Source organism: Vigna angularis, chromosome 1, assembly GCF_016808095.1.
Source record: "Vigna angularis cultivar LongXiaoDou No.4 chromosome 1, ASM1680809v1, whole genome shotgun sequence".
NCBI classification, from domain to species: domain Eukaryota; kingdom Viridiplantae; phylum Streptophyta; class Magnoliopsida; order Fabales; family Fabaceae; genus Vigna; species Vigna angularis.
Window position 1 is genome coordinate 8,232,399 of NC_068970.1, and position 25,584 is coordinate 8,257,982.

The window sequence follows — 25,584 nt, forward strand, 5'->3', positions numbered from 1 at the left end:
GCCATCAACATTACAATCCACACTTTCTAAATGGCCCTTTTGGAAGGGATATCCTTGTGAGATCAAACATAACATTGGGCTTAAAATCAAGCCCAAGAAATCAATACAATCCAACAACATTAAGCAATCCAGTTATATTTTTCGCATGGACTGAAAATTTGTGACTCTTATTTTTACAAGAAGCTGCTGGATCATCAGTGAAGATCGCACCCATAAGGTGATTTTCTTTTGTAGGTCACCTAGTGCTGTTTGTTCTTGATTCTTTGTTATTGATTTAATGCAACTCCTTAATCGAGAATGTGGTTTATAATTTACAGGTAATGTCTACCAGATGCTTATTGTTGTTGTTGCTTCTCTGACATTTATGAGATTGAAAGTTATGAATGGTTTTGTTGCATTTTGGAATAGGAAAATGGACAGACTTATATTCGTAGTTTGTTTGTCATAAACTATACATATCAGGTCCACCAGTTGATACACTTAACTTTCTGAAAGAATATATTCAACAAATTGACAAGTTCAGCAGTTATTAGAACATAATGAAAATGGCTAATGTCATAGTTCGGCCAAGAATGATTGATGAAAAGAACTCCACAGTGACTTTATGTCGTAAGGGAATATTCCTTTTCTTTTTTCCTGTAACTGAGGTCACTACTACCGGAAATATCAGTGACTGAAAATTTGAAGCTCTCGTGCCTTATAAAAGAATAATATAATTTGAAGTCACAAATAAATGGATATAAGTTTAACTTAATAATAAAAGTAGATGGAACGAGAACTAATAACTAATATTTTTCAATGTAAACAAAATTAGGGAAAGGTCATTTCTACGCATTCAATAGCCCTGAAATAGTAAAGCTAATACCATGATTCTAGGAGAGAACAGTGGATACACATCTGAAAGAAATAACTCATTCTATTTTACAACAAAATTTGGAACACATCATAGCTGGGTTTCATAATAGCATACATTGTATATGGCCATAACTAGCGATAAGTATCACTGTCTACAAGCTTAAGGCCCCAGCTCATATCCTCACAGTGCCTCACATATGGAACAAGTTCACCTGTGTCAGTTCCTCTCTTGGCCTGGCAATCATAGAAGGGAGGAGCATGGAAACATGGCTCCATTGACATGGCACGCCGACAGGGAGGATCTGGGGCTGTTCGATTCTCAGGTTTGTACAGAATCCATGGTTTTAAACCTCCAAGCCCCTGAGCCACATAGCCAAAAGTAGACCAAGAGCTAGTAACCAAAACATCAGTTAAGCTTAAGAGATACATTTCTGCCCAAGCTTTTTGGTTGTGCATCTGCTTCTCTGTTTGTTGATATCCTTCATGGCTCGGCTGGTAAACACCAACCACTTCTCCTGTCACTGTAGGATATTCCCAATACATGTCTCTTACCTTTTCAAAATAACCAGGGCTTAAGGATGTCATCAACACCGCTTTTGACTTGGAACTTCCTGATGAATTGGTAGCATCCTGCTGATGGTTAACATCAGGCAAAAGTTTATGCTTCAAAGTACAAGCTAAGATCTGATCCAATACATATTCAAATGGGCCAGGTTCTGTGTCAAACACTCTAATTTGTATCCCCACTCTTTCATCAACTTTTGCTAAATAAGCTTGATAGTATCTGGTAACAAGTCCCCACACACTGTCAGTGGGGTGGAACAGATACCTACCCAAGAAATGGAAAACTGTTTCCTTATTTGGGAAGAGATCATTCAGCTCCTGCTCAAATGATGGCATCAAGAATAGAGACGGGACAAAGTAATTATCCGTTTTCATCATTAACCAAGGCACTTCCTGGAGAAAATGTTGCTCTTCATCACAAAAGAAAAGCTTATCATGATCATCATAATCATGGACTATGTGAAGGTAGACAAAAGAAGGAACATTGGAATTTAGAACCGATTTATTTTTCAACATTTTCCCATGACATTGATCAGAATTCTGACTAAAATTATTAAACTGAGCGGTAAGAGGAAAATCAGCAGGGAGAAACCAGGAAGCATCTGGAAATGGCTCACAAAAAAGATCAACCATATCCACTCCAGGGTCAACCAGCAGAACACGGTTTGTGAGAAGAGCATAGAGAAATGCAGAAGCTAGGGTCAATATCCTATTCCCTAACCCACTAAATGCAATCCACACAACATATTTACAAGGTGAGGACTCTGTAAATTTACCAGACCTAAGTTGTTCCACTGTATTGTTATAGTATTCAGTGTAAGGTCCACACTGTTTGTGTTGAGCTTCATATTTTCTTAACCTAGAAATGAAGTAAGAAGAAGGCTTTCCTGACAGCCCTTTGATATGATATTCGGCTGATTGGTATCTGCTGAGACAGGAATTTTCATCAAATCCATCAACTAGAAGGCCACCGAGAAGTTTATCTCGAAGCAACTCAACAGAATCAGAGGTATCATTGTCCAAATCTACAAGTCATGAGAGGAAGAATAAATGAAATGTTACAGCTTTAGCAATGCGATGGGATAAAAAGGTGAAAGCAGTTAACCCTTTAGCAAGGAAATGAAAAAGTTACCTTGAGTGATTTGAAAGAGAGGGGTGAGTGACGAGGGTTCGCGAAGGACGGCATCTGAGGGAGGATCTCGAAGAACAATGGAGACAGAGAAAATAACAGAGCAGAGGACGAAAGCAGCGACGAAAAAAGCCATCAAACGCATGAGTGAGAAAGTGATGGCACATTTAGAGTCCAAATCGGAGTGTGAGAGTGAGAACTTCTTCATCACAAAAATTGATTGTAGAAGAGTGAATGAATGCAGTGAGTGCGAGTGAGTGGGTGTCGGAGCAGATAGTGTGATTTGGTTTAGACGCCGCAGAGCATGATGCGATCGACATTAATTTGTTTGGTTAGAAGAATAGTTTAATAACGTTGTACTTCTCTCCAAATTAGGATAATAATCTTACTGTGATGAAATTATGTAAATGAACTGTCGGTGACACCCTTTTATGCCCCCTTTCCGTTATCGTTACCGACTCTATTCATGGCAATTTTCATTTTAAAATTCAAACAAAAACATAAATATGATGTCACATGTTTTAATTTTTTTCGGTCGTACATATATCATGCGCACGTCTTTTTGACATCTAGATCTTCGTTGTTCAAATAAAATAAACTATGCAATTTAAGATAAATTTGACTTTGAATATTAAGATTATAAAGTGTTTATTCTGAGTTTTAAATTTAAGAAAAGTATATTTTTAGTTTTTATAATTGAATGGTGTTGTTAGGGGTGGCAAAATTTGACCCGTTTTAAGTTTAGTATAATATTAGCTTGTAAAAAACGGTATTAAAAATGGGTTAGGTCGAATTAATCTACAAATCGAAAATAGGTTAAACTTTAAAACTTTATCCAATTCATTGTGAAGTAATCGAACTGGCGGGCTTGCTTGTTATCTTTTTCATTATTGAAAATCTAATATCACATGGAATAGATAGAATTTTTTATTTATCTTTTACATAAGAATAGATTGATGTTGGACTGTTATTATGAAAAGGTCAGAAACAAGTTATTGTCCATATTGTTTCAGATCTTTGTCGAACTGTATAAAACTTTGGTTAAATCGTATCATACTTGGATCGAATTGTCAGACTGTGTTAATATGAAATATCGTGATACGAGCTAATCTTTTTTATTGAAGTCGAGTTGTCCGACTAGTCTGATCAACTAATAAGACTGGTATGTTGGATTGACATATTTAACGAACCAAATTGATTCGGATTTCTGAATTTAAATTTTTGTATTTGTCTACTTTTTTTGTGTCATATGTTTGTTAAAAATGATATTATTGTGATATTTAGAAATAGAAAATATCAAAGATTGGTGGGTGGAGTTTTACTTTTAATTTCTTCTATTAGTTTAAGGATTGAAAATGTTTTCTTTAAAATTTAAACACTCAAATATTTTTTAAATTTAGAAAGAAAAAATAATAATTTAACATTTTCTAGTCCGCTTCTCTTCGTTTTTAATTATTTTATTTTGGGCTTTGTCTTGTTTTTTTGCTTTTTTCTGTTCTAGGAACTCTCAATTATCTTTTTCTAAATAGACACACTCTTGAATTCCTTGAAATTGATAAATTTTGTGAAACATGTTTTATTTTATTCAGAGTGCAAGATGACAGCGACAAAACGGATAGCTCTCAATAGACATTAACAATGGTGATTGGTGATTTTTGAACGGTGAAATGAATAAACTATTCATGTTTTTGTTGGTATAATAAAATCTCTATGGAGTTAGTGAGTGTTGATGATGATGATTAGAAGAACACAGGATGAAATTAATTTTGGATTCAGTTTCAGGTTTTAATGACTTTATTGTTGTCATATAAGATTTAAAATAATAATATTTTAAAAGAAATGTTGACCAGCCAAATTTCTTAACACACTTTACTTCGAGTCAAAACGAATCAAACTAATCTGTTTTATCAGTCCTATATTTACCTAATCGGTAGGAATCTTTATATATTATTTATTTGTTTTTGTTTTTTTTTTTGTCTTTGTCATCATTTTATTTTGTTTGCCATAATGGATGATTACACCAACATTGTGTTTGTTTGGTTGAGATTGCACTTTTTCTCTCAAGCCTTTGATGGTGATGAACATTTGTTAATAATAAGTTATTGACTCTGCTTTAATATTTTATAAATTGTTTGAGGAAAAATTCAACAAAATCCAAGCTCATTACTATAAGCCTAGTTCTTAGGAAGGATTTTTTTATATCAGACTCAAAACCCCTTATTCTTAGGTTGGTAAATTAAACAGAAGATATAGTGGAGGCAATTTTATTTGACATGCTAACTCTTCCCAAACTAGAAATTTTAGTCATAGACCTCAAAGTTTACCTTAATATTGTCCTTTCTCTGGTATGGTTAATTGCTTCATTATCATAGTATAATTACTGTTGTGTTTTTATATATTTTGTAGACAATTAAATGATCCTAACTTGGAAGGAGATGATTTGTCAGGAGCTTAAAATGCAATAAGTTTAAGATATATTATTAGTCATAAAGTGTTGCACTAGATTTCATGAGGACTAAAAAATAAGTGTTGCACCACCAAAAGAGGAAAAGGAACTCATCCTTGTGAAATTCAACAAAGCTATGGACTCTCAACATTTAAAATATAATGATTGTGTTGAAACTAATGCTAACAATATATTTGGATGTCATCTAGTCTACTTTAACGACCATGACTTGGTTTAGTTGTGTGAAGGTATAGACTAATGTTTTTATAAAACATTATTTCTTCTTCATATTGTCAAGGTAACAATTTGATTTTTCTTCCCAAGTTTGTTGTTTTTTTTTCTCATACCAAATATCATTCCATAATTTAATTTATACATATATTTTTCATGTAACTTCGTGCATTTTTATATTGCTTGATTATTATTTACAATAAGTGCAAAACACGATGATTGCTCTTACAAAACATCATTTAGGCTTTTCAAATCACTCCTCACCCACTACTCTTCAATTTGTAAGTCTTATTTTCATTAGCTATGAGGGAGGTGTTAGCTCTACTACAAAATTAATTAGAACTTTGGCCTTTTACTATATCTTTGACATCAACTAAGACTATATTCCAACAACTTAATAGTTGATTTAATCAGTTTTTCTTCTAAATCATTTTTTTGTAACACTTACTTTATTGGTAAATCAACTTTTAAAAATAATACCTCAAATTTCAAGCTATAATAAGTAGAGCCAAAATATCTCACTCATTATGTGATAGTAAACATTCGATATCACATTCTTAAAAAAAATGTCTTATCGTCGTTCATGAATGCATCCAAATATAATTATATCTTGAATATACATTCATAAAACTTAATAGCTCATAACATGATACACGAGTCACCATATCAATATTGGACAAAGGGTATCAATTACAAACATTATTTATATTTCCAAAATTAATACATATCATCCCTTTCCTATTAGATTTTTTTACGATCATTATATTATAGAACCACCTTAGATATTGGACTTCTCACACATGGTTAGTTTTCTCATTCTTTTGGCCTCTTTAATTATTGGTTTAACTTTTGGATCTACTACTACCTTGTATCACATTATGTTTGGATTAATACCCAAACATATCTTTGGTTGACTATGAAAACACATTGATATTTTCTTTTGACAGAATCATTATCGTTTATCTAACATTACTTACTTGTAGGTTCAAACTTATCTACACATTGTTTTCTTTTTTAGGATCATGTCCTTTAACTCTTTTGTTGGTTGAGGTAAGTTTTCTTTGTCACCACTCTTGAGTTTAAATCTAGAATATTTATATCTTAAGTGTTTTATTGTACATAAGTGTTTGTTATCTTCCATAACTTTCTTAGGTTTAAATATAGGTTATTTGTTAGATAATTTACTATTAAGTGAATGTTTGACAAAATTTATTTTCCTTAAAATGATGATCTTCCTAATAGAAAATTATTGAGAAAGGTGTATTTACAACTACATACCATATTGTACGAGTTTTGGCATGTTCATCCTCTCCAAAGGTCATTTTCAACTTCCTATGACTTTGCACCGCTACTTATTCTAGAAAATCATACCAACATATCAATAAAAGACTCAAATTCATCTCATGAAATCCTAAGTTCAACAAATGTGTCCCAAAACAACACATTTTTTTATAGCTTTCTCAATAAATGCTAAATGTTTTAGTAAATAGTTTAAGAGAACCTCAAGTTAGAACATTCATAGTTAGTGTTGTTTTCTTATTGGAATTGAAACCCTTCTTTATATTGGTTATTTATTTTAAGGTTGTGATTAGGTTTTTATTATTAGTCTTTTATAATTAATTATTTTCTTAATTATTATGTCGATTTGATAATACTTAAAATTAATCACACTTAAATTATCCTAATAATGGTACAAATTCGTCTTTAAGAATGATAAGACTTGTTGATAAAATATTTTGTTAGGTAATGGATTTACACATCACCTGTATAAGGTCTTACCTTCTCAATTTTTGTTATGGTTTCAATATAGAAATTATTAATGTGGTTGAAAAAAAAAGTCTATATATAATCTCCAAGTTTAAGCATAAGTGACAAGACAAAATAGAGTAGTACATAAACTCTAATCTTAAATGTAAGTGATGAGATTACAAGTAGTAAAAAAAAAATTATAGACATAGATGTAGTATCTAACACTTCTTTAAAATAGTTGTTTATATAAGAAAAATATAATTTAAATGAATTTATTTATCTAATAATAAAATTTGATGTTTAGTTTTACCTTGTGCTTTAAAAGAGAATTTCACAATTTGTAAGACATTCAAGTGCATTAAATTTGAATTTGTCTCATTTCAAACTGTTTGAATTCTAAAGACAATTCAAATTTATTGAATTTATATTTATTTTTAGATAAAATATTTCAATCATTATTAAAGAAAAAATATTTAAATATTCAACATCTATTATTAATTCAAGAATATTAATATTAACTATCCTATTATTCAATTTATATTCGTGGCAATTTTTTTTGTTTAGATTTTGTTTTTTTTTTTGTCAAATGACATTTATAAAATTATTTGTTTATTGATATGAGTCAAGATATTTTCTTTAATATTGTACTTACAAAATATATCCTACAAAGTCTTTTTTTACTTCATGAACTCCTATTATCCAATATTCATCCTCCAAACCTCATTTGTTTTCTACCGAATGGTAAGGTACATGTAGAAGATTTTTTTAGTCTTTAGATCAGATATTCTAGTCAAAGTTTGATTAATGTAAAAGTGAAGTTAAATATGATTAAAAGAATATGTATAAAGGTATTCTACTTACCACGGATCATAACCTAAATGGGCCTCAATTATGGGTCTATTGACCCATAGCCCAATGGCATATGGTGACCTATAACCATTTCTTGGTTAAGTTACCTAATGTGTGAATGTCTTCAACAAATATGGATAGATATGGATAGACAACACCCAACTCCAGTAAAGAGCGTGCTTATTAGAGGATGGTAGATAACCTTCAGTTTGGAAAATATAGTCTGTTATGTAATCATTGCACTTACTCCTTGAAGAGTATAACCATCGTATCTAGTAGATAACTCATCATTTACAAAGTATTTCTTAATCATTGTATGAGTTTTATTACTCATCAGACACTCGGTAACATGTACCTAATGATATTTTATTGATATCTGGTTAATTAATCATTTTAAAATTATAATTATAACTTAAGATTCTTTAACTATATAGTATAAATATCAACCACAATTATATATACAAACTAACATTCATTAAATCATGTTTACAATATCATTGATTAAAAGTCCTTTTTGGATGACATTTTAATTAATATAAATTGAAAATTTTTCACAAAATTTGACTAAAAGAAAATTTAGTTAATGATTGCCGAAAGTTTTCTCTATTAACATTAAAAAAAATCTAGCAAAATACTAGGAAATAATCGCTTATAAAATAAAGTAATAATTACAAAAATAATTGTGGTAAAAGAACTAAAAAAATATATTTAATACATGTGAAAAAAATATAAGTGTAAAAATATGTTATAAAAAATTATACCAGATGAAGCAAGAGACGAAAATAAAGGAGTATTCAAAGGTTTAGATTATATGCATCAAGTTATAAATTGAACTTTTACAAAATAAGAGAAAATAAGTAACTTACATAAATAAGATGGTTGATGTAAGAAGTATTTAATAATTGAAGGCAAATATTGCTTGTGGTATGGTTTTGTGAGAGGTGGTGAAGAGAAGAGGAGCGCCAACCAACCGTTTCAGATAAGCACATCTCCACCAAACCAAACGGCACGTGTCATTCATGTGATTTTCCATTTTTCATATTACAAATTCAATCAATTCACATCACAACCCACAAGCAAACTTGAATTTAGTTGAAGAAGGAAATGGCTGCAACTTCTTCCTTGTGTTCATCCACCCTCCAATCCCAAATTAATGGTCTCCACCTTCACAAAGCCACTCTTTTTCATCCTCCTTCCCTCACTTTCTCCAGGTATTCCTATTCTTACATCCACTGGGTTTCATACTTCCTACTTTGGTAGATTGGGAAGCGCACATCTTATTCCTAAAGGAGACACCCAGAGGATGGATTTCTCACGAATTTCACTCCTATGTTTTGGATTGACAATCAAATCAAATCCACTCTCTGGGACCCCTTTATGTGATTGTGGGTGTTTGTGGAGATAACCGGTCAATACTGTTTGTTCAAATTAAAAGAAAAGAACGACCTTTGGGTAGCTTGCAGTCAGATAATTCAGAAGTTAAATGATTTACGTAATGTCATCATCACGCATTGTCTCCTTCCTGGTTTGAATTCATGCTATTTTCATCAGGGAGGATCTTGACAACTTGTTGTGTTGTTTTTGAACCTGGATGGTTCTGTTTATTTATACCCTTTGCTATCAGATTTGTTAATTTTTTTGAGGTTTGGGAATCTCGTCAATAGGCTAAAACTTGGTAGCTTCAGAGGTTCATTTTAGTAGCCAGCATTTCGATGTATTTATCTGTGACCTTGTGTTCATATGAAGTTCTAAACAACTTTCTTGTGATCGGTACATATTTATGCAGATTGCAGTGCACGTATACTTTGTTAGATATGGTTTGTGCTTTGGGGTATTTGAAAGAATAATATAGCCTTCTTTAATGTCCTTTTTTAACTTCTCTACTTTTGTGAACTCAGGAGGAAACTTTCAACCATCGTGAAGGCTTCATCTCGTGTTGACAAGTTTTCAAAAAGCGATATCATTGTTTCTCCATCCATTCTTTCTGCCAACTTTTCAAAATTGGGAGAGCAGGTTCGGTAACATACTTTACATTCTGTTATCGGTATTTCAGTTTCCAATGTTTTGTTTTGCAACTACTCAAACTTAGAAAGGTCTTTAAAGTATTTACTATGTACTATATTTGATTATCATTTTATCAAGTTTTCTAATTGCTAGTGAACCCGTCCTTTTGTTTTCTAGGAACTAATAATGAATGTTGGAGTCGTGTGTTATCTTGTCTAGGTGAAAGCAGTGGAGTTGGCTGGTTGTGATTGGATTCATGTTGATGTAATGGATGGACGCTTTGTCCCAAATATTACAATTGGACCTCTTGTGGTTGATGCATTGCGCCCTGTGACGGATCTTCCTTTGGATGTGCACCTGGTATTCATCTATTCATGTATACACGCATGCAAATTTAAACTGATACTGAATCTAAGTACATTTCTTACTTTTTTTTAAACACTTTAGATGATTGTGGAGCCTGAACAAAGGGTGCCAGATTTTATCAAGGCAGGAGCTGATATTGTCAGTGTTCATTGTGAACAATCTTCCACCATCCATTTGCACCGTACAGTTAATCAAGTATGATTTCCTCCTGAACTTTCTGATTCTTGAACAACGTTGTTCCAACTTAAAACTGATACCAAGGAGATAACTTTGATCAATTGTAAATAAAATAAAAATATTATTTTGATCAATTTGAGATTTTTGTTGTCAAGGACACGGTACTAGTGACATGATGCTGGGATAAATGTTTGAGATTTAAGTGACAGTAAAGGGATGTCTTGGTTACTTATATTATTAAGGATATCTATAGAATATACTTCACTATGTGGATTTACATTAGCAAGGCAGTCTGAGGACAGGATAAAGAAATGGCCACAGCAAATTCTCGTGGTATTTAAGGCATCAATTTGCCTGAACAAATTGTTATATTGAAACTGGTGTACTTTTTCGTTAAGGATTTGAGAACTGAGTGTTTATCCCTTTGAAGAAGCAGAAAGCCAAATCTTATATCAAGGAAATTCTTAAACCGGGATTGACCTTAGAATGAATTTAGTATTTTTAAAAAAATTTCAAAAAAGGTGAAATTCTTTTTGCTGTTACACGTTCTTTCAATATTTTCTTGTGCCAGTGATGCTAACTGGTTGGTTTGCTTAGGTTCCCATATCTCTTTTATCCTTTTCTTGGTTGGTTTGGGTTCATAATCACCTATTATTTAGGTTATGGTAAAATGCAGTAGAAGGCATTGGTCTCTTTATATAATTGGCCAGTGCTATATGAAGTTGCGTACTTCTTATTCCTAATGAGGAGTGGCTGGCCTCTTCATTCCAAGTGAGTGTCTAAATAAATAAATAGATTTTGGAAGCCTTGTACCATATCAGAAGTTTTCCTTTGTCTGAATCTTTGTGAAATATGAGACCTTACTTTTGAGTATATCCATTTCAGAGTTCGTTTCTTTCTTTCAGAACCATAAATTGTTATATGGAGTAGTGTTAAAAGCCATCTGGGGAACTGGACAGTTGAAATTAATCCTTGGATACATGGGAATTTTCCCTCTCCTGCTTTAATTTTTTCTGCTTAATATAGCTGACTTCATTGTCCTGATTTAGGTGAAAAGTCTGGGCGCTAAAGCTGGAGTTGTCTTAAACCCTGCAACTCCCTTAAGCACAATAGAATATGTCCTTGATGGTGAGCCATTTTTTCTCCCTTTATTGTCTCCTTTCTTTTCATTATACAATGATACCAGTAGTCGTTCTATTTAATATTTCTGACTCAGGTTCCCAGTATTCTTAATGTGGCTTTCTGAGCTTTAACCATGGACCAATACCAGCCTACTCTGCATTGAGTTTAGAATAGAAATGTTAGCAAAGCTGTCAGTTAACTGGGAGTTCTGTTTCTTTGGTGCTTTATTTCTTTTAGTAGTAGAAGGGTGTAATCTGAGCTTTGTGAAACTGTTTGTGTTTTCACAATACTTGTACCAGAAAATTTTAATTTATAAACAGAAGACAAAGATTTAGTTAGCAGGTTTAATAGCAGTGTTAGACATATTAGTCCTATGCTTAAGGTTTTACAGTTTACTCTCAAATCTTAATTCACACATACTATTCTAGTTTTTTGGTGAATTACACTTGACTTTTTTGTTGTTATTTAGAGCATGTGTTTGTTTTTTTTTTTTTCATTTTTGGGTTCATAATGAAAGTCAACAAATTTGAAAGATCAAGAATAGTTTTTTTGCTCAATTATTAACTAGTTTAAACTTTCATTCTGCTATTATAGTTCTATATCATGTTCTACACATTTTTGTAATTAGTTTCTTGTTTTAAAGCTTTAGTTCAAATAAATCAACAAAATTAGAGGAGTAAATTTTTTTTTTCTTGATTTACCTTAACTACTCACGAGAAACGTATGGGCATATTTTACCTCCGTAAAAGGGAGTGAAACAACTCCTTTCACAACATATTGAGATCTATTGAATTACATGCATAAAAAATGTTTTAGTAGTTAAAAATCAAAAGCTCTTAATCTTGTTTTGGTGTTGGCAGTGGTTGATTTAGTCTTAATCATGTCTGTAAACCCTGGCTTTGGTGGCCAGAGTTTTATTGAGAGTCAAGTAAAGAAAATTTCTGATTTGAGAAGACTTTGCGCAGAGAAGGTATGGTGTTGTATCTGTTTTACTGTGTATTACTTTTTGTTTCCCCCCTAGTTCTATGTCATACATAATTATATCTGTGTTCTCTCTCTTTCTTTTCAGGGAGTGAATCCATGGATTGAAGTAGATGGTGGAGTTGGACCAGCAAATGCTTACAAGGTGCCGTACACATAATCATATTGTCTTCCATCCGTTTATAATTTAGAATTATCTTGTGACAAGTCTTCTTCTACGTGGTGAACACAATTTGATTGTGCTCAATGAACTAACTCATCATAAAATATATTGGGAAACAGATGATGTGTCATGTGTATCTAATCAATCTGTTCAGGCAGGTCAAGTTTATGTGTACTTTTTTTGGTAAATGCACTTCAACTTTATAACCTCTGTATTTTGGCTAAGTGCTCCATCTGTTGACGGCACAAAGATTTGGAAAGAAATAATGACGAGCAAATTCATTCTTGTTTGTTCATAGGATTAGAATGCTTTCAACAAGGCATAGTAATAAGAGTGATCCATTTGCGTTGTAAGATCCAATTTTAAGTATAATCTCTTTTGGCAGGTGATTGAGGCTGGAGCCAATGCACTGGTTGCTGGTTCTGCTGTATTTGGAGCTAAAGATTATGCTGAAGGTACCCAAAATAATATTTTATTTGAATGGAGATATACTGCAACGAGTGTAAATTCATTATGATTTTGATTATTTTCCTGGCTTCAACTCCCTTGTAGCTATAAGAGGAATCAAAACCAGCAAAAGACCTGAAGCAGTTGCTGTGTGAATGTGTGCAATATTCTACCCTCCAATGTAAGCTGCATTTTCGCAACATAGAGGTTCTCCATTAAAGTTTGACATCAATTTTCTGATTGGATGGTTGAATACAAACATAATTGGCTGCCAATATGAGAAATAATCAAGTAAAATAATTGCAGACACTGCTTACGACTATGAGCCAACTTCCATGTGAAAAATATTGTATAATAATGTTATACTTTTGACTCAATTATCACATGTATCTGACTGATAATTATGCAATACTGCTTCAAATGCTCATATGGAAACACAAAATGATCTCATTTTAATTGTCATTCTCACTGCTGGTTTTGCTCTGTTTGAACCTGGCAGACAATATTAATGAGTTGGCGGCCTATAGGGCACCATTATGTTGCCTGGCTTGCTGTCACCACTGCCAATTGCTTTTCTCTGGAATTAACTATAAGAAATCAGTCAAGTAAGGCTGCTGGTGGGATGCATAGTTTGTGTATAATCTTATAGCGACAAGTTTAATCCAAGATAAAGCCCTATTCAATGTAGTCTATATCAGCTTGTAACCTGTCAGTTATATTCCCCATATTGTAAAGCAGTTGTGCGTTCTTTGAATATAAGTATTGAGAAAAAAGCCCAAATAAATTATGTTTATTTCTGCATTCCATTTTGTTTTGTTCTAACAATGTCAACAGGACATTCCTTGTCAGTTGCTGTTCTATTAGTCAAGATACAAAATGTGTCTATGTCTATACAATCATAGATAGGGGAAAGGACCTCTTGAAAAAGGAATAATTTGCCTACATGCAAGTTAATCGTATGTTATATTTACATACACTACTTTATAGTCTTTTTGGCAACCAAAAAACTGGCTTCACGTGCTCAAATATCAACTAACCTAATTGCTGGAGACAATTTACACATAGGTGCCTACAATTCTTGACCGATAGGCATGTTGCTTAATGGTGATTTAATTGGCCTGATGGCGACTTTGAAACCAACCACTTCATAAAGAACATATCAAGAAAGTAGCACGACAAATTCATAGGCCAGCAAAATCAATCAAATTTATTAAATTCTCACGGGCTGAAATTTCTGCATTTGTAAGTTAGTCTTGGATTCTCGTATTTTAAAAGTATACGGAACATTGTAAAATGAATTAATATAATTATAAAAATGTAACGTGCTTATGAAAGTAAGAGTCATTCGTTCAAATATTAAAGCATGCTATTTTCTAAATTCTTTTTCTCCCAAAACATTTGTTATTGGGCAAATAGTCTTATTAATAATTACATCAGATAATACTACAAAATGCCAAAGTCAACTGTACAAAACTTAATGCAGTTTATAAAAACAAATTATACAACTTATACATCTTCCCATAAAGATAATCTCAGAATGCACAAGCAACAATTACACATTCTGCCTACAGACAGGACAGGAATCATTCTTGACAAGCCATTTGTCCACACATATCAAGTGAAATGTATGGTGACAGCGAGGTAAGCTTCTTGCAATTTCGCCTACTTCAATATCCTGTGAATTTCACTTCTAGATATTTAGACCATTACATTAACAGTTTCATAAAAAGAAATCAAATATGGAATCAATTTAATACCTACCTACAGGTGGTTTAATATTAGTATTTTCGGAACCATCTTACCAATATTCTTTGTTCTTCTATATTGTTTTTAACACAGGTAATGAAAAGGGATTAGGGCATTCACATATCTTAAAAAACAATGATCACCTGCAAACATATTGTACAAGTATTTTCTGCCTTCATATCCTTTGAGATCATATGGTGTGGTAACCTCTTGAGCGAATCTCCTGACAATCCTCTCGGTGCCACCAAGCCATGAACATCATGAATCTCATCATAGCCTGCATTAGCAATGCCAACCTGCTCAAACTAAAACGAATGATCATACGTCAAAAGGTGGTCACTATCCAACAGATCACGACATAAGATAGTCTAAGTACAGAATTGATAATGAACTTCTTAACGATAATGTACTAAGCAATCAAATCAGCAAACATTTACAGATGTTCACACATTTACACATGTTCATATCAGTTATATGTAAATAAGCTTTAACTGTGCTTGTTAAAACCAAAGTGGTCTACAAAGGGGTCACAAAAATCAACAAGCAGTTGAAAGCAGGTATAAAAATGAAGTTGTGTCGTTAAAAGACATTAAAATTTAAAGATAATCATGTGCATATACAGCTACAGTTCCGATGAAAGTGATATTACTATAGATGCAACTGTCATTAGTTGCGAGACGAATAATCTCTCTACTATATAAGCGCACATAATTACCATGCAAACAACTTTTACAATTCAGTAATTTCACTTTTCTCTCCTCTGGTATCGTAACAACTGGACGTCATACATAGTTGGCAAAGTTCACAGTGCACCGACACACCTCGAGTGCACTAGTGCAACCTTAAAAAGCAATGCATTAAAACGGCATCTGTGTTCATAGTCATGAGTTATCAGAATATTTGGATTCACGATTCAAATCTTGTCCGTGTGTCTAAAGATTTTGATTACTGGGCATGATTTGCACTCTGTATTGAGCAGGAAGTTGTGGACATCTAACTACGGACTGACAATCTAACAAGGTCACGAGTTATAACTTTTGATTGCAAATTTAGGAAGGAGATCCTAGATATTCCTCAATCTAGAGACAATTGTTGATTGAGGAATTCCTTGTCCAACTTAGCTTAAATTTTCAGATAAATAAAATACAAAATCCTTCAAAAGATTTAGGATTAACCATGGTACCATATCTTGATTTGATTAATGTACCATTCATGCTTGATTTCCTTTACGAAAACAAATTCTCGGCGGCGAAATCTTTGTTTTTGCTTTACTACGTCGAATATTTGTTTACTAAACTATCAAATATATCAGCAGATCACTCTACCATGATTTGCATTCTAAAAGTTTAGAGGCTTTTTTTACGAAGTGATTAGTTTGATTGTGCTTCTTTTTCAACCTCAACAGTCAGATTTCAATAGCTAAATAGGTTACATGAATTTGGAAGAAGCTGATCAAACTGAGAAACCAATTTTAGTTGAATTGAAAGAAAAAGAGGTTCGTCTCTAATTCAAGAATAGTGAATATCTTCATAATACTAGCCAAGAGGAGGAGGAAAAAGAAACTGTCATTTTGCCTGCTTCCATATTGCAAAGAAAAAAAATCTAAAACAAGTGCCGTTACTCAAAAGCCTTACAGGATTAAGGTTATAAAAAATTGGCCATACCCATAAGCTCTCAGTATTACCAATTCAAACATTGGGTGATGCACCAAGGTTATTATATCAATCCGCGGAAATATACAACTATTGCTTGCAAAAAGGTAAATGTGGTGCGTGAGGGAAAGGAAAATTACCTGCAAGTTGTAGGCAGTTAAAATGGCTGGTGTAAGGGATTCCTCAACAAGCCTCCCCCGAACAAGTTCCTCTATGAAATCTGCCTGGATTTAAAAGTTAAAACATTGGCTTAAAACTACGAATTAAGAATGCCATGCATAAGGTCTAAATCGCTCTTAAAATGCTACTTAATGAGCAGGCAAGGCATAAAACTTAAAAAGGTAGCCATTTTATGCCTCTAAAATTTGAAAGTTACAGATCATTTTACTTAGACCAAGGAAAATCAACAATAAAATGACTACCAACCATAGATGATGCTCCCCGTGAGCCAGTTTGTTCCATACACCAGTATGCACGGGAAGCTTCCAACACCTCCACTGAGAGTATAGACCCGGCAATGGCACCCAAAGAAACTCCCCGGAGAAGACCGCTCCTTGTAGCCTTAGCTGCTAAAGCACCGGCTATAGCTCCTGTCATGGCACCAGCTGCAACCATAAAACAGAACATGAGACTAATATAATCAAACATCACAGTTAGCAACACCAAAAAATAGTGATTACTGGCCAGGAAAACATTCTCCACTCTGAATTGTTTCCACCCTTGTAAACAAAAGCACCTTCACCAACAACTTCACAACAACCATTAATTTCATTATCACCAATTCAGATCATAGGAAGGGGGAAAAAAACTTAAATACAAATACGTACGTGCTTTCAGTAATTTTTTTTAATCAGATTAGAGTTTCACCTGTAAAAACTATGTTAACCTTTGATGCAAGCAGATATCATATTGATTATTGAATAAAACTCCAATTGCAACAGGAAAACAGCACTAAAACCACCCAAGTAACACCATCCAAGTTTTGCGACATAAAAAATGCAACATAAATTTGATTTATGCATGGTACAATTTAATCTTGTATTTCTATTTTCTAGTTAGCAAGAAGCCTCGAGAATTACACCTTAATAGTCAAAAGCAATTATAAAAAAGACTCCAACTTTAGGACGACAAGATTCATTTTAATGACGCCCCACTAATCAAAACAAAGCATTGATATATCCATGAAGGAAAACAAACGAAAAGGAATAAATTACCAATGGCAAAACACACGGTGAGGGCCCCAGAAATGGTGCACAATATGAATTTGGGTAGAGAGCGAAATCCCCAAGGTCCCTGGATTATTTCAGTTTCCATAGTGCCCAACCCAACCCAAACTGGGAATCTAATTATATGTCAGAGAGTTGCAGACTTCAAGGCCATGGCTGTTGTTCTTCTTGTTGTTTATTGGTGATAAGATGATGCGATGATGACGACGATGATGATGATGGGATTTGAAGGGATGGGAAACGAAAAAAATGAATTGAAAGGTGAGGTAAGGTAAGGTCAATTGAAAGAAAAGTGATGAAGATGATGGAATTTGATGGTATGATAGGGCTTGGTAAGGTCAAGGAAAATAGTATTACTAAGAAAAGAAAATATATTACAACTATTACTTTCTTATATTATTATTATGATCATTATTATTATTATTATTATTGTTATATTATTTTGATTATAGAATAATGGAGGAGTTAGAAGGTCATTAGACTTGCATGGAGAGAGAAAGAGTAGTTGGTGACAACCCAAGATCGTATTTATTTGGTAATTAATGCTACAATTAATGATAATCCCCTTATGTTCGCCTATCACATAAGCTTCTCCATCGCCCAACCCTAATTAATTAATCATAACCTTTCTACTTTTTTATTTAATATTTATTTAACTTATATATATTATGATATAAATATAAAAACAAGTAAATAAATTTATAAATATTTATTTTAAATTAACAAAATTTATCGTACTTGTTCTTTTCCAGAGTAACAAAAAAAAATGTATCACTGTATCATTCTCTGCACCAACTGACAAAATTGTACGCACACTTCGTTAATAATTATTTCCCTTACATGCTTTCTTTGACCTTCATTAAACATAATTGTTACAACTAACTTTTTTATTCTAATTATCTATAAATAAAAATAGTTTTCAATATACATTTTAGATATTAGTTAATTAAATTTAAAGAAAACTTATCTATATATATAGATAATTTACTTTAATTTTAAACAATTTATGTACACGAGATTCACATCAAAGTAAAAGTTTTAATTTTAGGTAATTCATATAAACAATAATTATTTTATTGGAAACGTTTTCTTTACATTTAAGTAAATAATTTATGTACACACACTGAAATAATATTTTTATTTATCTGTAAGAACCGTTTTAAGAAATTTTTATTTAATATGTTCAATTTCTCTGAAATTGATTGTAATGCATATATTTAAAGAAATTGATAGCTGTTTTTATAATTTTATTATTATTTTTCTCACGTATGTCCATTAAATATTATGAATATATGTGTTTTGTATTAACGAATAATAAAATACTTAAAAAGCCACTAATAATAAAGGCCTAAGTATACAGGTGATATTTTTAAAGTTTAATTAAATTCATTATTTTATTACACTATATGATTATGTTAGAAGTTTCTTATATTAAGAGTATATATGCCTTCTATTATTCCGTGTATCCTTGATAATTACTTAATATGAGAGGTAAATGATATATTTAAAATATGAAATGAAAAATAAAAAGTGTTTATGAATACATTTTCCGCTTAATAATGAGTTTTAGATAATGATTTAAAAATTTTGGATTTTTTTTAGTGGATAATAGCTTATAGAATGAATTTACATAATTTAATAAACCTGATAGATATAAATTGGTTCCCCAATTCCAAGTGATATTTTTAATTTTTAATCAAATATAGCGAATCCAATTCAATTTTAAAATATAATATTAATAGTTAATTTAACAAAACTAATATACCTATTTTCAAAATCTCTTCAATCACGTAGAATATTTAAAAAAAAAAAACATTTCACACCAAAAACTTAAACAAAGTCATCACACTTTATTATACACCAAACAAATAATTAAAGTATAAAAACTATAACATTCAACCACTTCACAACATTCATGTACCAGGGAAGTATTAAAATATACTACATCCCCTTAGTTGGACAGAGCTTCTCATCCAATTATACTCAAAAACTTATAACTCTGTTCTACTAATATAAAGAAAACTTATATAGTCAATATGAACACATCTTAATCTTAGTAATCACAATCAAAATTTTAAACTGACTTAAGAAAATAATAAAACATAAATTGACTCTTACAGACATAAATTTACTTTTATAACCATTGTGATGAGACAGAATTGTTATCTTCAAAAATAGAATTCATAATACAGTTTATATATAATCTTTAAAGAGAACGCAAGAAAAGTCATAATTAAAGAAAATGTAAAGAAATGGAAGGAATAATTATTTTTTATTTATAATTTAATTTTTTAATAATAAAATAATCAAATTTCATTTATAAAATCTACTTCTAATTTTACTTATTATCTAAATCTTACTGTAAACGTATTTTTATAATGTTATTTTTATTTATTGATAATTTCTTTTATAAAAACGAAATTCAAGTTAGAAGAAAACATATATAGAAATGATAGATTAAAATAGATAAAAAGCAAATAAAAGTACTTGAAAAATATGTTTTGAAAAATTCGACACAGAATAAATAAAATCACTCCTCATTAAGAGTAATTATTTTAATTTATAGATGTGAAAGGTTATGAAGTCAAATTTTAATTTTCCCCACCATAGTACGAATATTATCTTATATCGATACATTAGAAACTGTTTTTAATAGAAATAGAGAGGAAATTAATTTCAGAGATGTCAGAGTCATGCAAAATAAGTGTAATGGAGATGCAAAAATTCATTTTCCTAATATTAATGTTGACGTTACAGGGTAGCTCGTTCTACTATTCTGAATTCAAAATTTCAGTCAAATAAGATGTTTTTAGCTATATAATAAAAACGGCTAATTAATGTCTTGAAGCGTTGAATGTTGGAATAAGAATAAATTATTTAGAAATAATAGTTAATATATTTTTAAATGACAATTAATTGGAGATAAAAAAAATATTTCAGAAGGAATATTTCCAAACTCTTCTATCATTCATTCTATTAGTTGTCTGTATCATAAGTATCTTATTTTCTCACGATTTCGAACATATTAAGAATATGTTTGTTTTTAAATATAAATTTGGGAGAAAAAAAGAGATAAAAAATTAGAGAGTATAGAAAAAAAAGAAAGTGTAAGTCTTTGTTTGTTTCGAGTGATAGAAAATAGGAGAAAACAAATTTGAGATGAAAGTGAAGAAATGAGATAAAATGGACTTTTATATATATTTTTTAAACTTTCTTTCCGCATATACAAAGAAATGGAAATGCAGGGCACATACGTAATAATAATAATAATAATAATAATAATAATAATAATAATAACATAAATAGTATTAACTATTATAATTTATAATAATAATACTAGTATTATAAATATATTTATATTTAAATAATAATAATATATACATCAATTAAATCTTTCATAAACTTTATTCTTATTTATCTTTATTTTTTCATTATCTTTCTCTTAACCCAAACAAATATAAGAGATGAAGAGGTAAAAGGAAATAAATTTGAAAGGAAAATTTATATGATAGATAAAATATATATTTTAACAGATAAAATTATTATATTATAATTTTACTCTTATGATTAAAATTAATATAAAATAAGATGTAATTATTACTGTAATAATTATTATTAGTATTAATATTATTATTACGATTATTATCATTGTTATTATTGTTAAAAAATTTCAATATTTTTATTTCACAATTATTATGATTATTATTATTACAATTAATTGATGAAAGAATATATTATAATTATAAGATAAGGAAAGAAGATACTAAAAAAATTATTTTAATACCTATTTTATTTTGTTGACAATTTTTCCAAAAATTAGTTTTTTATACATTTGACAATTTTAATTTTTTATTTATATTTCTTTTACTATCACTTATGTACAAACGTTATTTTACTTTTTTTTATCTATTTATTTTATTTTTAACTTTTTTCATTTATTTATTTTATTGACACATGTGTATGTAAGTTATTTAACTTTTTTTATCTATTTATTTTATTTTTTAATTCTTTTATTTATATTTATTTTATTGTCATATGTGTAGAATTTATTTTACCTTTTTATCAATTTATTTTATTTTAAACTAATTTTTTATTTATATTTATTTTTGTCACATGTATAGGAAAGTTATTTTACTTTTTATCTATTTATTTTATTTATTTAATTTTATTTATTTTATTGTCAAAAGTGCATATAATTTATTTTATTGTTATTTATTTATTTTATTTTTAAACTAAATTTTTATTTATATTTAATTATGTAAAAATTAAACTAATATCTATTATATATAATAATATAATTGTTAAGAAGTAAATTTTTAGTCCAACACAACTTTTCAAAGTTTGTTTTAAAGTTTCAAAGTTGGTTTTATAGGTTCAGTTAGGCTTAAATCTATTTCTTAACATGGTATCAGATTCATTTTTGGATCTATTACAACAATATTTGTTGTTTGTTTGATATATTGTTCTGCCCGCTATCAAGTCGCTTTTAGACCATTCATTAATGTCTAGTTCCACACATCAGATATATATACCTCATTGTGTGACAGGTGTTAAAAGTCTCACATCGACTAAAAATAAAACTAATTTAGAGATATATAAATGGGTGCAAACTTTACAAGCTGTTTTAGAGGATTGAGTTAAACTTAAAGTATATTTCAAGATGATATTATGAAAAATACTTTCTTATCCATATTTATTTTGATGATTAGTGATTTAATTATCAACTTTTTTATCATTTAATATTTTTATGATATTGATTATTTTTTTCTATTCTACTTTATTTTCTTTTATGTGGTATTTTAAGTTTTTCGTTGAGTAAACAAGGTAACAATGGATCATGAAAAGATATAACTCTAAGAAGAAAATATGTTAGTGTTTTGGTTGAAAAGGTGTCTGAGGGTCGGTCATCCTTTCTTGCTCTGGTCGTCCTTCCTTGCTCTACTCTCTTTCGATCGTCCAATCCTCTTCGAGAACGCAATCTACTATGATGGGTTGTTGACTTGCAAAAGACACCCCGACGTACGCTTAAATCTGATATGTTTCATAAAGAGATCTCTATTTTATTAGAATAGAGGTGTTTTACTTGGACATCAATCATATATCAATTATTAATAACGTATAATTGTAAATGGTAAGACAATCTGACCATTCATACTTACTAATTGTCCATAGATAATCATTAACTCCGATAGGTATATTTTGTATAATACAGATAGTAATTGTCTTGTTAATATATGTAAGTTTAAAAATAAAATAAAAAATAATAATATAGATATATATTAGTAGATAATTTGAATTATTCATCCTTATAAATTAAATTTTAATCATTAATTAAAATAAAATAAAATAATTTAATATGCAAAGATATTAATTAAAAAATTACCAATTAATTTATAAAATATTTATATTTTTTATATATATATATATATAAAGACAAAGAAAAATAATTAATATTCTTAATATATATTAAAAATATAAATATTATATATATATATATATATATATATATATATATATGAAATTTAAGCATAATAGATATATTTTTGTTAATTTAGATTTGTACGATGTATTCTATTCATTAATCAAACTTTCTGAGAGTAAGTTAAATTTTTTCCTGGTTAGAATAAATTTTTGAGAATTATAAAATTAAGGTAAAAATAAGCTAAAAGGTGTCCAAATAGAATAATAAATGCTTTAAATTTGTTGTGTTATTATGCAATTTTTATATGTTCACGTGAGGAATGGTGAAGATGGGGAAAGTTAAATAAAATGTGAAAGGTTATGGATGTGCATGTTTTTCTGATTGCGTTGAATTTTAAATCGAGTTTGAATGATTTATATGATATTTTGTTTGTTGTAAAATAGATGTGTGTGGATTATGAAGTTTTATAGTTCAATAATAGTAGGAAAACTACTTTATAACAATTTCGGAAATTTATAAGTTGATCTCCGTAATTAAAAATGTGACCTGAATTTAACTTCCAATCTTCAGTTTTTCATCCGACGAGAGAAGGTAGAAACGGAAACGCAATTTGTTTGAGCGTGTTCCTCTGAATAAGAAGAAGAAGATGAAAGACGTGGTTTAGAATGTGTTGATTATTTGTTGAGGTTCGATGTTGATCAAAGGCAGCAGAAGAGTTGTTCAAGAGCACTTGTTGTTTCTATTAGAGAATTGCAACAGCGTAAACTCCCTCATTCAAATTCACACACAAGTACTTCTCAACGGTCTCTCTCACAAGAACATTATCATCGCCAAGCTTCTTTCCTTCTACATTGCCTCTGGCCATCTCCGACATGCCCATCACCTTTTGGCCAAAATGAACAACCCAACAACCACCGTTTGGAACCACGTCATCAGAGGTTACGCCCGCGGCCACATGCCTTGGAAATCGGTCCAATGTTACAGCCACATGCTGTCTTCTGAGGCTCAGCCGGATGGGATCACGTACTCGTCTCTCCTGAGTGCATGTGCGCGAGGTGGGTTGGAAAAAGAAGGGGAACAGCTGCATGCCACGGTTTTGGTAAAAGGGTATTGCTCCAATGTCTTTGTGGACACAAGTTTGATTAATTTCTATGCGAGGCGTGATGGCGTCCAGCGAGCGCGCCATGTGTTTGACGATATGGCGGAGAGAAGTGTTGTTAGCTGGAATTCTATACTTGCTGGGTATGTCAGGTGTGGCGATTTTGATGGGGCTTTGAGGGTTTTTGACATGATGCCATGTAGGAATGTTGTGTCTTGGACCACCATGGTTTCTGGGTGTGCTCGGAATGGGAAGTGCAGACAGGCTTTGTTGTTGTTTGGTGAGATGAGGAGGGCTCGTGTGCCATTGGATCAGGTGGCATTGGTGGCAGCTTTGTCTGCTTGTGCTGAATTAGGGGATCTGAAGTTGGGAAGATGGATCCATTGGTATGTTCAACAGTGGTTTGTTGCCAGGAACGAACAACCGTCAGTGCGCTTGAACAATGCACTCATACACATGTATGCTAGTTGTGGAATCATTCATGAAGCTTATCAAGTGTTTGTCAAGATGCCTTGGAAAAACACTGTGTCTTGGACTAGCATGATCATGGCTTTTGCGAAACAGGGACTGGGGAAGGAAGCCCTTGATACATTTAAAACTATGCTTAGAGACGGTGTGGGAGTAAATGGAGTAAGTCCTGATGAAATAACCTTCATCGGAGTTCTTTGTGCTTGTAGCCATGCAGGGTTTGTGGATGAAGGGCGCCAAATTTTTGCATCCATGAAGCATACTTGGGGAATCAACCCGAGGATTGAACACTATGGATGCATGGTTGATCTGTTGAGCCGTGCTGGATTCTTAGATGAAGCACGTGGACTAATTGAAACTATGCCCTTAAAGCCTAATGATGCCCTTTGGGGTGCCCTTCTTGGTGGTTGTCATATTCACAAGAATTCAGATCTAGCATCACAAGTGGAAAACAAGTTAGTACCCGAGCTCAGCATTGATCAAGCTGCAGGCTATCTTGTGCTTTTGTCAAACATATATGCCTTTGGTCAAAGGTGGCAGGATGTCATTACAGTGAGACAGAAGATGATCGAGATGGGTGTGAAAAAGCCTCCCGGCAGAAGTTGGATCCAAATTAATGGAGCTGTCCACAATTTTGTTGCGGGTGACATGACTCATAAGCATTCATATTTTATCTATGAAATTCTGTATGATGTCTCAAAGCAAGCCAATTTGGAAGGCTATGAATCAAAGATAAATATTTTCTTGGATGTTGAATTGTAAGAAGGACATAGTTTCTTGCTTTGTGCCTTCTAGCTCTACAATTATATCTGTTTGCATCTTTTCAGAAGGCTGGTGCTTATTTTCTTGCTTTTGGAGTGGCTTTGCTAATGAAGATACCGTTTTCCT

The 25,584-nt window shown here is 31.2% G+C and overlaps 4 protein-coding genes across 5 annotated transcripts; 2 read left to right on the forward strand and 2 right to left on the reverse strand.

Annotated features, from left to right (window-relative positions):
- Window positions 1-810: 810 nt before the first annotated feature.
- LOC108332025 (galactoside 2-alpha-L-fucosyltransferase) lies at window positions 811-2,948 on the reverse strand. Its single transcript, XM_017567118.2, has 2 exons — window positions 2,552-2,948; window positions 811-2,444 (listed from the first exon to the last, which is right to left on the reverse strand). Exons 1-2 carry the CDS (start codon window positions 2,754-2,756, stop codon window positions 988-990), a joined length of 1,662 nt encoding a protein of 553 aa, XP_017422607.1. The 5' UTR covers window positions 2,757-2,948; the 3' UTR covers window positions 811-987.
- Window positions 2,949-8,754: 5,806 nt separating this feature from the next.
- LOC108344923 (ribulose-phosphate 3-epimerase, chloroplastic) lies at window positions 8,755-13,884 on the forward strand. Its single transcript, XM_017583466.2, has 10 exons — window positions 8,755-9,034; window positions 9,722-9,836; window positions 10,047-10,187; window positions 10,275-10,388; window positions 11,420-11,498; window positions 12,353-12,462; window positions 12,562-12,618; window positions 13,022-13,091; window positions 13,189-13,264; window positions 13,583-13,884. Exons 1-9 carry the CDS (start codon window positions 8,928-8,930, stop codon window positions 13,236-13,238), a joined length of 843 nt encoding a protein of 280 aa, XP_017438955.1. The 5' UTR covers window positions 8,755-8,927; the 3' UTR covers window positions 13,239-13,264; window positions 13,583-13,884.
- A 580-nt stretch (window positions 13,885-14,464) lies between these two features.
- Window positions 14,465-18,052, reverse strand: LOC108344934 (NEP1-interacting protein-like 2). Of its 2 annotated transcripts, none has more exons than XM_017583482.2 (5): window positions 17,696-18,052; window positions 16,908-17,086; window positions 16,622-16,705; window positions 14,973-15,125; window positions 14,465-14,758 (listed from the first exon to the last, which is right to left on the reverse strand). In XM_017583482.2, exons 1-5 carry the CDS (start codon window positions 17,793-17,795, stop codon window positions 14,636-14,638), a joined length of 639 nt encoding a protein of 212 aa, XP_017438971.1. In that variant the 5' UTR covers window positions 17,796-18,052; the 3' UTR covers window positions 14,465-14,635. The 2 variants fall into 2 exon arrangements, with proteins under 2 accessions (XP_017438971.1, XP_017438963.1); XM_017583474.2 differs by having other exon boundaries at window positions 14,973-15,134; window positions 17,696-18,051.
- A 6,275-nt stretch (window positions 18,053-24,327) lies between these two features.
- LOC108337817 (pentatricopeptide repeat-containing protein At4g21065) lies at window positions 24,328-25,458 on the forward strand. Its single transcript, XM_017574419.2, has one exon. It carries the CDS (start codon window positions 24,328-24,330, stop codon window positions 25,456-25,458), a length of 1,131 nt encoding a protein of 376 aa, XP_017429908.2.
- The last annotated feature ends 126 nt before the right edge of the window (window positions 25,459-25,584 follow it).

Bases quoted from the DNA above. Each gene is read 5' to 3' on its own strand.
- LOC108332025 (XM_017567118.2), bottom strand. From the start codon at position 2,756: ATGAAGAAGTTCTCACTCTCACACTCCGATTTGGACTCTAAATGTGCC. The intron at 2,445-2,551 runs GTAACTTTTTCA...CATGACTTGTAG, and splicing joins TCTCTTTCAAATCACTCAAG to ATTTGGACAATGATACCTCT.
- LOC108344923 (XM_017583466.2), top strand. From the start codon at position 8,928: ATGGCTGCAACTTCTTCCTTGTGTTCATCCACCCTCCAATCCCAAATT. The intron at 12,463-12,561 runs GTATGGTGTTGT...CTTTCTTTTCAG, and splicing joins GAAGACTTTGCGCAGAGAAG to GGAGTGAATCCATGGATTGA. The intron at 12,619-13,021 runs GTGCCGTACACA...CTCTTTTGGCAG, and splicing joins GACCAGCAAATGCTTACAAG to GTGATTGAGGCTGGAGCCAA.
- LOC108344934 (XM_017583474.2), bottom strand. From the start codon at position 17,795: ATGGAAACTGAAATAATCCAGGGACCTTGGGGATTTCGCTCTCTACCC. The intron at 17,087-17,695 runs GTAATTTATTCC...TTATGGTTGCAG, and splicing joins CACCGTGTGTTTTGCCATTG to CTGGTGCCATGACAGGAGCT. The intron at 16,706-16,907 runs GTTGGTAGTCAT...TTTTAAATCCAG, and splicing joins CACGGGGAGCATCATCTATG to GCAGATTTCATAGAGGAACT.
- LOC108337817 (XM_017574419.2), top strand. From the start codon at position 24,328: ATGGCGGAGAGAAGTGTTGTTAGCTGGAATTCTATACTTGCTGGGTAT.